This window comes from Acomys russatus, chromosome 21, assembly GCF_903995435.1.
Source record: "Acomys russatus chromosome 21, mAcoRus1.1, whole genome shotgun sequence".
In the NCBI taxonomy this organism is placed as follows: Eukaryota; Metazoa; Chordata; class Mammalia; order Rodentia; family Muridae; genus Acomys; species Acomys russatus.
The window spans coordinates 7,950,709-7,967,825 of record NC_067157.1 but is presented as its reverse complement, the minus strand read 5'-3'; the positions used below and the strand labels follow the sequence as shown (position 1 = coordinate 7,967,825).

General features: G+C 45.9%; 1 protein-coding gene across 1 annotated transcript in view; it reads left to right on the top strand.

Annotated features, from left to right (window-relative positions):
- Positions 1-17,117, top strand: part of Pdss2 (decaprenyl diphosphate synthase subunit 2) — a 242,005-nt gene that overhangs the window by 190,674 nt on the left and 34,214 nt on the right. The window contains exons 5-6 of the mRNA XM_051164164.1: positions 409-582; positions 1,725-1,856. Of these exons, the coding sequence (XP_051020121.1) occupies positions 409-582; positions 1,725-1,856 (306 nt within the window). The remainder of the gene's footprint in view (positions 1-408; positions 583-1,724; positions 1,857-17,117) is intronic.

The window sequence follows — 17,117 nt, the reverse complement described above, 5'->3', positions numbered from 1 at the left end:
ACTTCAGGGGTCTGTTTCTGCATCTCTGGCTTACCTGGTAGAGTATATTTTATAGAAATTCTCGAGCTTAAAATTAAGAAGTGCTTTCATCATCCCTGTGAAGCAGTTACTCTGCTCGCTGCTCTTTGTCATTGGAGCCCTGGAGCCTGGAGCCTGGAGCCCTGGCTCAGCTTCGTTAGGAAGTTACAGAAGTAGGAGAGTTTTGAATTGTTCCTTGCTTTCTTTCTTTTTTCTTTCTTTCTTTCTTTTTAAGTTAGCCTGGAGTTTACCACCCTCCAGGCTCAGACTCTGAGTCCCTGGGTTGCAGCTGCACCACAGACCTGGCCAGTGGCTAACGCCTTCATTCTTCAGAAGCACACTTACATTAGTCCTAAAGCCATTTCATCTTGGCCTTTTTGCATTTTTCAGGAAAATGCTATCACAGATGACATTGGAATGTCGACCTGGAAGGAGCAGACTTTTCTGTCCCACTGTGCCTTGCTAGCGAAGAGCTGCCAGGCTGCGTTGGAGTTAGCAAAGCACGGCACCGAGCTGCAGGACACGGCCTTTCAGTACGGGAAGCACATGGCCATGAGTCACAAGGTACTGCACACCAGTCCTCCGCACTCGGAAATACGATGCGTGTACACAGAGAGCTGCCAGCACGTAATAAGCTGCTTTTATATCTTGAAAATGTTTACTGTGTAATATGTCAGTCAGAGACAGTGGTAGGCGTATAAGTATAATTGGCAAATACTATGTGATTTTGGTATTTATGTTTTCTTACCACCTGAAAGAATCTTGGAATAACTCCTTCAAATTATTAAATAACATGTAATATCACCGTCGCCAACTGGTAGGCTATTTTTTATTTTTTGCTACAGTTCCCTTGTAAATCCCTCTGTTAAACAAATTATAAAAAGTTCATAAAGTTTGAAAGTATACTGTGTAAAATTGAAAGCTTTAATTTCAATATGTGATTTACCTTTTTTAATCAAAGCTGGAGCATAGATTTATTAAGAAGAAGTGAGAATACTCCCAAGAGTGGGGGAGGCTAGAAGGAAGAAATACTTCAATAGCTAATTCTTTTCAATGACATGGGAAATATAAAATATCACCAACCCAGCTGCTTTGTGGCTCCCTCTGACTTTACATTTTCAGTTACCTAGGACACCCAGAGCTGTATAATAAAAAGATGCTGTCTCAAACACAACAAATCAAAACAAAACTGCCCACAGAAATTCCAGTTTTATACTTTCAGGTGTAACATAACTCATATAAGGCAGGAATTCATAGGTGTGTGTGTGTGTGTGTGTGTGTGTGTGTGTTTATGTCTGTGTCTATATATGTGTGTGTATGTGTGTGTCTGTGTCTATGTATGTATATGTGTGTGATTTCCATATGAGTTTTTTTATATTTTATTAAAATTTGAGTTTCTTTATAAATTAGTTGTATTTATTTATTATGTCTTTATTTAAGTCTCTATATTTAACTTAAATTTCAAGGAGAAGAGGCTGAGGTTGTAGCTGGAAGGCAGTGATTGCTTACACACACAGGGGCCTAGAGTCATCACCGGAGGCATGCATGTCAGGAAAATGAAAGCTGAAGGGCTTTAAACACTGCCGTTAAGTCATCCCGAGTATGCAGGCTTATCAAATCCCACTGAAGCGCACTGAGGCACTGTGTAACTGGCTCCTGTGGGAGTGAAACACTGCACTCACAGCTCCTCTACCTGCTCCTTCTAGATCAATTCTGACCTCCAGCCTTTTATTAAAGACAAGAGCAGCGACTCCAAGACCTTTAGCCTAAACTCCGCCCCTGTGGTCTTACATCAGGAGCTTCTTGGAAGAGACCTGTGGATCAAGCAGATTGGAGAGGTAAGTTGAAGTCACTCCCGCTTTATGTCCCATCATAACTGATCCTAGGGCACAATCCCTACCTCATGATGGTGTAAGAATATAGACAGGCCAGACCTAAAGAAAGCCTGCTTCCTGTACAGGTGAGACTCTTTCTAACCTGCATGCTAAGAGATAAAATATTAGTTATAAGCTAGAGACCACACCATTGTGTTCTCTCATGTCCGAGACTCCTGATGCCTGTTGAGAATGCTGGTTCACTTTGGGGCTTTTTTTCAATGGACTTGGTAGCAGTACTGCCCTTTACCTGATGGCAGTTTCCCATCTGTGAACTCCATGCAAGCTGCAGAGCAGCATGAGCTCCGTCTGTCAGTTCATTGGGTCATTACAAAACCAGCTTGGACCTTAAACACCCATTTTGAGACATTATCAAAGCCAGAAGGGTCGGGGAGCATGGTGAGGTGGGGAGAATAAAGGGGCAAGGATGGGATGCATTTCCTACCTTGGGGGCCTGGCCAGATCATAGGGAACTATTTGGTTTCTCTTGGTGCCCACACTCTGGCACAAAGACTTCCTGCCTTTTCATGTAGAGTCTTGTGACATTTATTAGCTTCATGGTTGTGATTGGTGGGATTCTACTGCGTCTGAGGATGTAGGGATGCTTCCAGGCACAGCCCACGGTGGGATGATAGATACAGCAGCCTCGCAGCCTAAGTGAGCATCTGCACTCTGAAGGATCAAATTTCCCATCTCTAACCCTCCTCTTCCTGTGCTGACTCTCAAAGTCTGTAAAGCCAGCTTCACAGTCCCTCGTATCCACCAAGGAGAAAACTGAAAGAGTTTATTCTTAGAAAGCTGCCATACCCCAAAGGAAAGACTGGCAGAGGTGACAGTTTGGGGACCACTCAGTACACATTCCACACTGTGAACAGTCACCTATAGTTGCTAGTCCCAGCATGCCCCATGATGGGCTCTCTAGTTGTCTCACCGTGGACAATATGGAACAGAGGACCACAGGGCACTGACAATACTCTACCATGAAGGAGAGAGTCTAAACCAAACTGACACAAGGGGGCTTAGAGGAGACAGACAATGCAAGGAAAAACAGACATTTTTCGACATGCTATGATAGGCCCTTAGTACAGCATTAAACCCAAGAAACTGGGCAAAGTAGTATATAAGGAATGACAACCCCGGAACAAGAAATCAGATTATAAAACATAGAAATTATTGCAGGGAGCTGGAGAGATGGCTTAGAGGTTAAGAGCACTGACTGTTCTTCCAGAGGTCCTGAGTTCAATTCCCAGCAACCACATGGTGACTCACAACCATCTATAATGTGATCTGATGCCCTCTTCTGGCCTGCCGGTGTACATGCAGGCAGAGCACTGTATACATAATAATAAATAAATCTGAAAAAAAAAAGAAGAAATTATTGAAGGCTTATTTAATAAGCAGCTTGTCGTGCCAGGTATGGTGGCACTCGCCTTTAATCCCAGCTCTTAAGAGGCAGAGGCAGGAGAATTTCTGTGAGTTTGAAGCCAGCCTGGTCTTCAATGCAAGTCCAGAACAGACAGTCTTGAAAAAACCAAAAAGAAAAAGAAGAAAGAAAGAGAGAGAGAGAGAGAGAGGAAGAAGAAGCTTCTTGCAAGACTAGAGAGGTGGCTCAGTGGTTAAAAGCACTTGCTATGTTTAGTTCCCAGCACCCACATAGTGGCTTAAAACCCTCTGTAACTCTAGTTCCAGGGGATCTGATGTCCTCTTCTGGCCTCTAGGGTTACCAGGCACACATGTAGTGCACAGACATACATGCAAGCAAAGCGTTCTGGTATAAAATGAAAGTGGATTAAAAATAGAACAAAACAAAACCAGAACCTTGGCATACACAATTAAGAAGCTGGGCATGAGGCCAGGAGGTGATAGCGCACGCCTTTAAACCCAGCTCTTGGGAGGCAGAGGCAGGAGGGTCTCTGTGAGTTCGAGGCCAGCCTGGCCTACAAAGTGAGTCCAGGACACTCAAGGCTACACTGAGAAACCCTGTCTCAGGGAAGAAAAAAAAAAAAAAGAAGCTGGGCATGGGGACACATCATGCCTTTGTCCCTGTATTCATGACACTGGGAAGGAACATTGTAACTTAAAGATCTGCAGAATCTCAGAAACATTCCTGAGAGTACGTGATATATTCCATCCAGGAAAGGAGACAGGGCTGAGGACGTAGCTCAGTGGTATGGTCAAAGCCCTGGGTTCAGCTCCAGCATCAATTAAAAAAATACAGTTCTAGAAAGTAGGTGACTAGACACAGCCATGAATAATTAGGCCGACAGTAGTAGCACATACCAATTAGAAGTCTAGGGTACACAGAGATTAAGTAACTGTCGAACTGTCACACAGTATGTGCAGAACCAAGCCCAAGCAGGTCGGCTACAGCATCAGTGGGAATCCCTAATTACCAACGCCCCTGTGTGTCCTGCTGACAAGTCTGGCCCACTGGCTGTGTATGCAGGCTACACTGAGACAAGTTCCAGGAGAAATCCTATTGTAAAGTGTGTGTGTGTGTGTGTGTGTGTGTGTGTGTGTGTGTGTGTGTGTGTTATGTACACCTGATGTGTATACATATCTGTGAGAGTGTTGGTGTATGTCAGTGGCAGTGCACAGGTGGGGCAGCCCACATGTGGAGGTCGACCACAGATGTCAGTCCTTACTTCCGGTTTGTTTGAGCTAGGCCTTTTGTTGTTCACACAGGAGCTTTCAGGGCTCCTGCTGCCTCTGCCTCCCATCTCCCTGTAGGAGCACTGGGATGGCAGATCATATTCCTGCCTCCAGCTCCTGCGTGGGTTCTGGAGAGCCAAGCTGCAGTCGCATACTCACTGAGCCATCTGCCCTGCCCCAGGGTAGACGGAAGGGTAAAAACTGGACCGCCTAAGTACTTAATCCACTGTCCACGATGAGAGCTCCAGATGGCCAGGCACAGGGGTGCACACCTGTGGCCCCAGTACTTGCAGGGAGAACAGGAAGTTTTCGGAGTTCAAGGTCATTCCCAGCTACATTATCCAATTTGAGGCCAGCCCAGGCTGTAAGAGACCCTATCTAAAAGATAAAATTTGAGGGTTAGAAAAATCGCCTGTGCTTAAGAGCACTTACTGCTGTTGCGGAGGACCCACTTCCGTTCCTAGCATCCACAACAGGGCTCATAACCATCCAGCTCCAAAGGCCCACACAGAATCAAGCCAAGACATCAAAAGGCTCCCTTATCTTTCTATACAAGAGTGTCCAAGAAATGGAGGGGCAACATCCGCCAGGCCTGGAATCCCAGGTTTGAGGAAGGCCTGCCTGAGCTACAGCAGGAATTCAAGGCCAACCTGAACAATGTAGTGAGGCCCTGTCTCAAAATAAAAAGTAGAGATAAAAAATGTTGGGGTGGGGGAGTTCAGTTTTAAAGTGTTGTCTACATGTTCAAGACCCCAGAACCAAAAAATAATAAGTAAAACAGCTATTTGAATACATGGAATAAAGCGAAAGAATTAGACCTAGCTGTACAGGGAAATTAAAGATGCCTAAGAAAGAAAATGTAACCACAGCATTCCATATGGCTTAGAAACTAATATTTATATAGCATAAAAACTAAGTCCTGAATATTTTATAAGAAATGGATTTTGTTTATGAAATGATGCAAATACCATGTAGAGTTAGGAAACATTTCCAATTTTTATTCAAAAATTATTAAGTAAAATTGTAAACGTAGACTCACTGACCCAAAATGAGAAGAAAAGGAGAGGCATTCCAGAGACATCACGAAAAGCTCCACAGAGCACGTGAGAGCGCCAGAGGTGGAAGTCTACAGTCAGCCCTCACTGCACTCTGGTCCCATTTGACTTTTCTCTCCCCCTCCCCCCCCCCCCTCCCCCTCCTCCCCCCCCCCTCCCCCCCCCTCAGTTTTTTGAGACAGGAGGGTTTCTCTGTGTAGCCTTGGCTGTCCTAGACTCACTTTGTAGGTGTAGGCCATAACACCCGGGGCTTGACTTTCTCTTCTAACTTGGTGAGACTTGGCTTTGCACTGTGGAGCTCTCTCCAGCATCTTTCCAGTGTCAGCCTAGTGATAAGCACCTTGCTCTGGTGAGTGCTTGTATGGAGGACCCCTGTGTGGGGGACTGCCATGTGGGGGACTCCTGTGTGGAGGACTGCCGTGTGGGGGACTCCTGTGTGGAGGACTGCCGTGTGGAGGACTCCTGTGTGGAGGACTGCCGTGTGGAGGACTCCTGTGTGGAGCAGTGCCATGTGGAGGACTCCTGTGTGGAGGACTGCCGTGTGGGGGACTCCTGTGTGGAGGACTGCCGTGTGGGGGACTCCTGTGTGGAGCAGTGCCGTGTGGAGGACTCCTGTGTGGAGGATTGCCGTGTGGGGGACTCCTGTGTGGAGGACTGCCGTGTGGGGGACTCCTGTGTGGAGGACTCCTGTGTGGAGGACTGCCATGTGGAGGACTGCCGTGTGGCTGCCTTCTCGCCCTACACTGGATACTGATGCTGTGTTGCCTTCTCGGTGTCCACACTACCTTGCCGTTTCCTGGCCTTGCAGTGGCCTTGAACCACCTCAATGTCATGGTCTTTACCAGTAGCTGGGGAGAGTGGGGACCCTGCAGCTGTTCCCTGGGGAGCAGGGGAGACACGCTCAGCCTTCCTACACATTTGAGAGGGTCCTAGGGGCTTGCTGCAGTCTGAGATCACAAAAGGATTGAACTTTATTGTCATCATCTGACACAATCAGAATATGGACTAACCAAAAAAGTATGATTGATTGGAGGGAGGAAGTGTTTGAAGATGTAAGAAATTTAACTATTTCTTTCATGCATCAATGGATAATGTCTAAAAATTTGAAAACAGGAAAGATAAATATTTGAAAATAGAAGAAAAGACTAAAGAGAATGACAGGGTGTGAGTCCCTCCGCCCCCCCCCCCCTTTTAAAGAAGTTTGATACTGCATAACTTTTAAATACTATGCTAAAGATGTGGGCAAGACATACCAAAATACCTACTAACATCTTAACTGTAGAAGAAAGAATTAAAATTGACTCATCTAAAATCTTGTGAGCTGTATGTGGTACCCTATGCCTGAAATCCCAGGGTAGAGGCAGGAGGCCCAGGGGTTCACACTCACCCCAGCTTCCTGAGACCCTGTCTCAAAACAAGCAAGTGTGTGGGAAAGGGTGAGTGGAGGGTGAGACAGTGAAGTGCAGCCCAGCTAGTGAACACTGTGGTACTGGAGTGCGTGTGTGAGGTGTGTGACAACTGAGCTGAGTGCATATATACAGATGGTGCTGCTGACTCTAATTGGGTTGCACTAGAAATGCATTGCAGATTTACATTTGGTCGCAGTAATGCAGAGTTAAGTGAGCACTCGCAGCTCTCCCTGGGAGTCAGATGTTTGTGAAGGCATGACGTAGATACCAGTTTAGGAAAAGGTGTGCCACTGCTCAGGTTTCTTTGCAGACACACAAAGTGGTAAATCTGCACAAGAGTGGTCCAGGATTTCCTAAATAGTTGGTGAAATGTCCTGAAACCAAAGTCATTATCCCCAGATGGATTTTTAGACTCAAAGGGAAACCATTTGAAAAAGCATGTCTCCTGAGCATCAGGTGACATCAGATGGGCACACAGGGGCCAGGGAGCACTGAGACGGACTGAGACGGTGCTGTGGCGAAGTCCCCACCCACCCTCCTCCCCACGTGCCCTCTGCACACTTCAAAGTCCTCATGCCTTGGGAAAGACTGGTGTTTGCTGTCTATCCCGCTGGCTTTCCTGTCAGGGTTGTGAAGAAGGGGTCCCTGGTAAAGGAGGAGAAATTCAGTCAAAGAAATTGGTTTCTGACCATGTGGGGACCTCGTTCTTCAGATTAAAAGCTCTTAAATTATCTTAGTTGTCCAGACAATGATAACATGTTTATATAAACCTCATATAGATGATATAAACATCATAAAGATGATGATCTGGTTCCATGAGTGTCTCAGAGTCAACGACAGCACACACACAATTTGTATAGCTCAAAAGGGAAGGACATTCCCGGGCTGGAGAGCTGGCTCAGAGCTTAAGAGCACTGGCTGCTCTTCCAGAGGTCCTGAGTTCAATTCCCAGCAACCACATGGTGGCTCATGACCATCTACAATTAGATCTAGTGTTCTCTTATGGTGGGCAGGCACACATGCAGGCAGGATGTCATATACATAATAAACAAATATACTTTTAAAAACACAAGAGGGACACTGGTCCAGTTTGTTCAAGTAATTTACTCTTCTCTTGTTTTTATGAACCTATCTTCCTCCAGTTTTGAGTCCTAAAGAATAATAGCAAATTCATTTATTAATTATTACTAATCCTGACACAGGTACTTGGAGTTGTCACCCATTTGTCCAAAAGTATGTGTCCATGTGCACATGCATGTGTTTACATTCTGACTGTCTCTGAGGATGGCTGGGGACAGTCCTGTTTTGTCAGATAGGATCAGATTGGTATAAGCAAAGTGCCTGTGGAGGATGTGAGTTAGAACATCTGGTTCTGATTTGGCCTCTGCATCACTGTGTGACTATAATCATATTCTCTCACATCCTTTTTTATTATTGTCTATAAATTTATGGCATTGAACTGGACTGTTTCTGAAGTGTTTTAGTTTCTCAAATGAATCTGGAATGTAGATTTCTTAAGTAAGACTTGCAATACAAGAAAAAGATACGTCTCTATTTAAAACATACACAGGGGCCGGGCACAGACGGCGATGCACGCCTTTAATCCCAGCATTCAACAAGGCAGAGTCAGGCAGATCTCTGTGAGTTCGAGGCCAGCCTGGTCTACAAAGCAAGTCCAGGACAGCTGAGGCTACACAGAGAAGCCCTGCCTTGAAGGGAAGAAAATTAATTAATTAATAATAAAATAAAACATACACAGGGACTGAGCAATGACCAGCAGTAAAGATGCCCGCTGACAGGCCCGATGCGAAGAGCAATCCCAAGACCTCAGGATGAAAGAAGACATTCATATATGTTGTCTTCTTGCCACCACATTCACAAAATGTAATAAATAATTTAAAATAATACATTTAAATGTCAGGTGTGGTGACACATAGCTTTAATACCAACACTGGGGAGGCAGAGGTAAATGGGTCTCTGAGCTCAAGGCCAGCCTGGTCTACATAGCTAGTTCCAGGACAACCAGGGCTACAGAGTGAGACCTGGGGGTGAGGGTGGGGGCACTGGAGAGATGGCTCAGCAGTTAAGCTCAGTGGCTGCTCTTGCACAGGACTTGGGTTCAATTCCCAGCCCCGACATAGTGACTCACTAGCACCTGTAACTCTAGTTCCAAGAGATCTGGCCTCCATGGGAACCAACACACATGTTGGCAAGCACTCATGTGCACAAAATAAAAATAAATAAAATTTTTAAAAGAGAAAGAAATAGAGAAGGGGCCGCAGGATGACTGATCAGTTAATAGCACTTGCTGCTCTTGCCAAGGACCCAGGGCTGGTCCTCTCACCTCCACAGTGATTTCCACTGTCTCTAACTCTGGTTCCAGGAGGCTCCGATGCCCCCTGCAGGTCTCTGCAGGCACTAGTCACAGCAGGATGCACACACAATGCAAAGATCTAGAAGAGACTGTTTTGTAAAGTTGTCTTCTGCTCTGCCCAAACAGGCTTGTGTTGAATGTACGCTTTGATTTTTTTCTGCGTAGAGCGAGGGTTGTTGACTGCACGTGGAGGCAAGACGTTTGCTTTCTCTTAGTTCAGCAGCACTGTGAAGCTAGAAGGAAGAACACCCTGGGAGTTTTGTATCAGCCTCTGCCTCCTCCACAGCCTCCTTCAGCTATCTTAATGATACAGTACTGCACCCAGTCCCTAAGCCGCGAGCATGTACAGCCTCTCTCAGGAGACGGGGGGGGGGGGGGACAGAGAACTGGGCCTATGCCAGCTGTGTGTTTATTGAGTGTTGTCTCCATACTAAACTCAACAGATCCCTCACTACTTTCATTTTAAATTTAAATTTGTAGCTGCTGAAAAATAATGATCAGGTAAAAGTACAGCTAGTGGATGGGTGATCTACCTGGGGAGGTGAAGTCATTACTCAGTTTTCATTTTGACTCTAATAAAAGACAGTGAATCCTTCAGAGAACTGCAGAGCTCTGGCTCTCTCGGGGCACCCAGGGGCTACTGCAGGTCAGCAAGCTTTATTTTTAATGATTCTGCTAGTTTTCTGCTGCCATTACAAGTCACCTGAAGAAATAAGAGTTATGATTATATTCCTGGCTGTTCCTGAAAGTACTGAAATGTCACTTAGACTTGCAGCATTCTGACACTGTCATAACCAGCCATAAAATACCTCAAGTGTATTACACATGCTGGCTGGAACTCGCTTGTCCCTGTATATCCTGCTGTTGCTTTTTATTCGAGAAGGAAAACAGACACTGCTAGATAAATCCACTGGGCACGCAGTTCCTTAATAAGAGAGATGCATCCTAGGAGTTCTCATTGGTTGCATGTGAGAAGATGGAATCATGTCTTGCTGGGGGCTGTGATTGATTGCAACAGGGTCTGATGTGTCTATCCCAGGCTGCCTTATCCCCCATCTTCCTTGCCGCCATCTCCCAAGTGCTGGCATGTGCTATCATGCCTGCATTGTCCTGAGGCATTCTTGAGGAAATCATGTCAACACCACTCTCTACATATAAGGTGTACGGTGTGAGCGTTTGAGAGAACTATTTGAGGGACCATGGACTATGACCTAAGTCTAGATATCTTCTGAGTTAAAATAGTCCTCAAGTAATCCCACCATGGCTTAAAGGTGTAATAATATGAGGGCTTGGGAGATGGCTCAGCAGTTAAGAGCACTTGCTGCTCTTACATAGAAGTCTCCCAGGTGCAGTTCCCAGCACCCACATGACAGCTCACAACCATCCATAATGTCAGCTAGGGGACCCACCACCCTGTCTGGCCTCCGTGGGCCTCCATGGGTACTGTACACCCAGGCAAAACACCCGTACGCATACAACAGAAGTAAGATGGGTGTGTGTGTGTGATTTTTTTTTTCAAGACAGGGTTTCTCTGTGTAGCCTTGGCTGTGCTGGACTCGCTTTGTAGACCAGGCTGGTCTCAAATTCACAGCAATCCACCTGCCTCTGCCTCCCAAGTGCTGGAATTAAGGGCGTGCGCCACCACCGCCTGGCTCTCGTTTGGTTTTTCAAGACAGGGTTTCTCTGTGTAGCCTTGTCTGTCCTGGACTCACTGATGGACCAGGCTGACCTCGAACTCACAGAGATCCTCCTGCCTCTGCCTCCCGAGTGCTGGGATTACAGGCGTGTGCCACCACGCCCAGCAATTTTTATAATTTTAACATATGTTTATAAATATATGAACTATGATATGCATAGCATAAGCATGTGTATGTATCTATAATGAATGGCAGGCTTGTTGGATATGATGATGGGTCTGTGGTTATACACAGGAATGCGGTGTTCTTAGGAGGAAAATGCTGAATTACTAGAATGAACGTGGGGGCTGGAGAGATTCTCAGCATCGGAAGTACTTCCGCTTTTGTACAGGTGAGGTCAGTCAGCAGCTCCTAAGTCAGCAGCTCCGTGGCCTGTAACTGCAGTTTATGGAGACTCTGACACCCCCTTCTGACTCTATGGGTACTGCACAGATCCAGTGTACGTACAGACATGCAAGCATACATGTATACATGAAAATAAGTAAAAATTAAAAGTTTTAAAAGAGATGGCAACATGGTATTCTAGCACTTGCAGTATGAGACTGGTTCATGGTTCATACTGTAGCTCAGCATGGCCTTGAATTTACAGCGCTCAACACAGTAACTATAGCTTAATCCCAAATAGCAAATGGTCATCTAGAGAAAGGCAGAAAGTGCAGAGGTAGCAGGTGTGTTGGCAGCCCAGTAAAGATGGCTGAGTGGCAAATGGCGCGTGCTGGAGGCAGAGCGGGGTGACAGCACCTGCCCAGCTCAAGGAGCTCTAGAGTGGATCTTCACCACAAAAGGAGAAAAAGTTGGAGGATGGAAGATAGTTTATTCCTGAGAGTTTAGGAAAGATACCCTTTGGGCTAAGGATGTGGCTTGGTTTGTTTACCTATTATTCCTGAAGCCCTGGGTTTAATTCCTAGCACCACAAGTCTGGAGTACAAGCAACTGAAAAACTTTAAGAAGATTGCTGTGAGTTCAAGGCCAACCTAAGATACGAAGTTAAAACATAGCTGATAACACTTGGATAAAATAACCTGCTAGGTAAACACAGTCAGTCTCTTGCAAATACGTACACAGAGACAGAGAGAGAGACAGACACACACACAGAGAGAGAGAGAGAGAGAGAGAGAGAGAGAGAGAGAGAGAGAGAGAGAGAGAGAAATATTAGTTTTTATACATTTGAACAGTGGTGTTCCAATATACAGCTTTCAAGTCTAGACAACAGTAGTCGGGAATTGTAAACACTATAAAAAGCCTAAGGCCGCATTGTACATGGATGACTTACCAACAGGACTCTGTCTGCCATGGGCCAGTCAGGCATGGGCCTGAGTGTAATAAACCTTGGCACTGGCTCCCTCCCTGCACCCTCCCGATCCGATCCGGCCTGGCAGTGCTTTCGTAGGAAATGTTATCCGGCCATGTTCAACGAGGCTGTCTGCAGAGTTCTCCTGTGCCATCATCAGTACTGGGCCGTGTTCTTATTTATCTTCATAATTTTAAAAGATAAAACAAGCCCCAAACTCTATATTCTTTGTGAACTGCTAAAGACTGGGAAAAATTAGTCTTTGCTCATGACCTGGATTGAAAAGAAGCACCGTAACAGGAGCAGCACAGGAACAGGAGAAGCATGCCGGCAGGAGAAGCACGCCGGGAGAAGCACAGCCAACATGAGAAGCACAGCCGACAGGAGAAGCACACCGGCAAGAGAAGCACAGCCGACAGGAGAAGCACGCCCGCAGGAGAAGCACAGCCGACCAGAGAAGCACGCAGGCAGGAGAAGCACACTGACAGGAGGCAGAGAGATGAACGAGCCCCTTTAAAGACCCTAAAGAAGCCTCCGGGGACTTGCCAAATGAAGTAGAATTTCCAGGGGTTGTCAGATGAGCAGTTTTGGCAAGGAGAGGTGCAGAGCTGGCTGCTGGGTTGCAGCCTTATTTCGTGTTAGCTATTTTAGGCCCCAGTGAGAAAGTTATCTTAATAATATCTTGCTCTGCTGGAAGTACACACGGTAAGTGGCAGATGTCAGAAACGGGGAAAGTTATGGCATTGCGTTCTCCTCGGATCCTGAGGAGGCCACAGAGTCGTTCTCTCCAGCCAACACTGAGCACGGAAGCAGCGTAAATGGGAAAGGACGTTAACATAGAAGAGGCAGTGATCTCAAACAAGCCGGCTCTCACAGACAGGGTGTTGGGAATTTCTGATTTCCACAAGCGACCTGGGTGATTCCAAAACCATCAGCCCAGAGTGTGTGTGCGTGTGTGTGTGTGCGCGCGCGTGCACAAGTGTACACGTGTATCGGTGGTCAGAGAACAGCTTGTGGTAGTTGGCCCTCTTGTTCCACCATTCCTGGTGCAGGTCATCAGGCTTGGCTGCAAGCACCCTTACCCACTGAGCCATCTCACCACCCTGGTCCAGTGTTGTTCATAAACAAAGAAACCAAAATGTAAGTCTATATTTTTAAAGCCATCTGAAATTGTTTTCAATCCAGGAATGGCCTAGAAACCTTATTTTCTGTCTCCCAATATGTCCATCTTCCAAAGAGGTCACAGGTCTTCTGGGGTGATCACAATTAAGATCGGAGAGCACTTCCTGTCCTCAGGAAACAAAGTCTCCTACCTGGGGCTTGGTGGGTGCATGTCGGAGGCTCTGCTGGTCACCTCAGTCCACACTAGTTACTTTGCTGCCATTTGTTTGTTGTTTGTTTCATGTGTATGCTCCCGTGGCTGTCAGGAGACAACTTGATGGAGTTGGTTCTCTCTTCACCGTGTGGGTTTGAGGGATCAAACCCTGGTCACCAAGCTCAGTGACAAGTGTCTTTACTCAGTGAGCCATGTTACTATCCCCAGTCTCTTCTGATTTTTGGGAGTCGATTTCCTCCCTTTGGCATGTGGCTTCTGGAGACCGAACCAGGCCTGACAACAAGTATCTTCCCTCACTGCGCCATCTCATTGGCTCCTCTTTGTACTTCTTTAATACGCTGCTTTCAAACGGGAAGCACTTCTTTATGATTACATTTGTGTAGTGTGTGTGTGTGTGTGTGTGTGTGTGTGTGTGTGTGTGTGTGTGTGTGTACACCATACATGAGTCAGCACAGCACACAAGTGGAAGTCAAAGGACAGCTTGTAGGACTCAGTTCTTGCTTTCTACCGTATGGGCCTTGGGGACCAACTCAAGTCATCAGGCTTGACACTAAGTGCCCCTGACACCTGACCCACTTCACCATCCCAGACTGAAAGTCCTTTGTTAACACTGCTAGATCATTCCCTCTCCTGTCCTGTCCTTGTTCTGCTTTAACAAACCCTTTGAGGTTGTTTTGTGAAGTTGGCAGTTTAAATTCACTGTTATTACCTGTAAGTAATTATTGACATTGGACAATATGGGTGGAACTTATTTGGAGCTAGTAAGATGGCTCGGTGAATAAGAGCACTTGGTCTACAAGCATAAGAGTCTGAGGACCTGAGTTCAAATACCAGGCAGACACACAAAAAAGTCTGGCATGGCTGCATGTGCCTATAAGCCCAGCATTCCAGGGCAGACAGGTGGGTCCCAAGAGCTCACTGTAGAACTAGCCTAGCCAAAAAGGAGAGCATCCGGCTGAGTGAGAGACCCTGATTCAAGGCAATAAATAAGGTGGAGAGCAATGGAGAAGGGCACCCTGTATTTGCTCTAACCTCCACGTGTGTGCGGATGGCCACATGGACTCACATGTTCACACAAACACACACTTATTTGTAACGCGTCAGTAAAGACTCCTTGTTAGCTGCATATTAGTTCATCCAGCTTTCCTAGAGACAGTAAACTACTTCAGCCTCTTGACTAGACAGTACCCAGCAACACAGTTAAATAGAACTAGAAAACATTCACCTCTCCGTTCATTCATCCACTCACTCACTCACTCTGACACTAATCCACTGAGCAAGAAGGAGCGCTCCCTGGCCCTTGTAGAGCGTAAGTTCTAGAGACCTCTGTGAAGCCTGTCTAAAACAACACTTGTGGTTCCCACATGTATGAGCCAGTGGGGCGGAGTTCTCAGCTTTGCCAGCAGCAGTTGCTCCTTGAGTGTTTGCAAGCTAAATGGACAAGCATCAGTGCACAGCAAGATAGTAGACTGAGCTCTTTGTTTCCAACTCTCACCAGAATTTATAGGAATATAAATTCTATATTACATAGGAATATAAATTGTAGAACTTTTTATAAAAATACCTTTGTCTGTGTCTAGTCCTTCTTTTATATATAATGCATGTATATATATATACGTATTATGTATTAACTTAAAATATAATATGTATTTTTACATCTAAATGTTTAAATATTTACTATATTTGTTTTCTGAAATAAATGATCCTTTTACGTATAAGCTACATAATCTAAGGTGAAATAGTTTCACAGAGCTAAAATGTTTGTTGAGCAGATGGTGGCAGTACACACTTTTAATCCCAACACTTGGGAGGCAGAGACAGGTGGATCTGTGAGTTCGAGGCCAGTCTGGTCTACAAAGTGAGTTCAGGACAACCATGGCTACACAGAGAGACCCTGTCTCAAAGTCCCCCTTCCCCCCAAAAAAAGTTTGTGGAGACCAAATAAAAAGGATATTCAGACCAAGTGTGTTGACACATGCCTATAATCCCAATACTCAGGAGACTGAGGCAGGAAGATTAAAAAGAGGTCTGGGTCAGAGCACACTGGCCAGTATAGACATATCTACTGGGTGAAAAACAGGGGTAGGGGTAGAGGGTGGGAGTAGAGCACGCTAGAAATACAAAGTAAAATGAGAGTTCAAGGTTTGAAAATAGCATGTGTCCACCACAAGTGCTTCACAGTGCTAAGACTCTGCCATAACTGGTCTGTAAACCAAGTCTGGGGGAGACCAGCTCTGCCTTGCGACCCAAAGGCAAGGAGTTCTTCAGCTTTCTCACCTCAGCAAGAGCCACTCACCACACTTGGAACATAGCGTGTTAACCGGTGAGAATGAGACTGCCCAGAGCAAGCAAGAAGAAGAGGTGCTTAGAGCAGGAAACAGCAGGGGAGGGGTGCTTTGACAATAGGAACTTGCTGGACACGCCATGCAGTTTGTGCACAGTTTGGAAAATATCTGCCATGCATGGTGCCACGCACCTATAATTCCAGCCCCTGGAAGGTACAGACCAAGGAGTCAAGAGTTTGAGGCCCTTCTCAGCTACCAACAGGTTTGAGGCCAGCCTGGATTATATGAGACACTGTCCCTAAGAAAAAGAAAGTTCTGTGTGTGCCTGAGCAATTCATAGCAGTCAGCGAGAACAAGATGGACAGTGGGAAGGTGGGAAAGTCAGTCTGAAATGAACTCAGGAGGCAGCTGGGTCAGGCATGGTGGTGGTCACTGTGATCCCAGCATTTTGGGGTTGAAGTACTTAAAGTGTGGAAGCCAGACGTCATGGCACATGGCTGGCAGTCCTAGCACAGACAGATTATTGCCTTAGAAGGCTAACGCAGGAGGATTACAAGTTCAAGGCCAGCCTGGACTACACATCAACACCTTGTCTCAAAAAAGAAAAGGACCGATTATGGATCAAAAGTGCTATTGCTGAGATGTTGACAAGCCATCCAGGAGTCATTCATAGAGTCAAGGCATATTTGTACAATATTAGAACGAATGGCTGGCCAGGCTTCTCCACCACTCCTGTGGGAGTTTGGGAACAATGGGTTTTCTTTTTCTTTTCTTTCTTTCTTTCTCCCCCCTCTTTTTTTTTCCCCCTGTCTGTTTGTTTTGGGGTTTTGTTGTTGTTGTTGTTGTTGTTTTTTCGAAACAAGGTTTCTCTGTGTAGCCTTGGCTGTCCTGGACTAACTTTGTAGATCAGGCTTGCCTCGAACTTACAGCAATACGCCTACCTCCGCCTCCCAAGTCTGGGATTAAAGGCGTGTGCCACCACCACCCAGCTTCCTGTCTGTTTGTTTTTGTGGAGTTTTTTTGTTTTGTTTTAAGACAGGGTCTCACTATGTAGCTCTGGTTATCCTGGAATTCACAATAGATGGATGGATTAAAGATGTGTGCCACTACATCCAGCTCAGAAAGG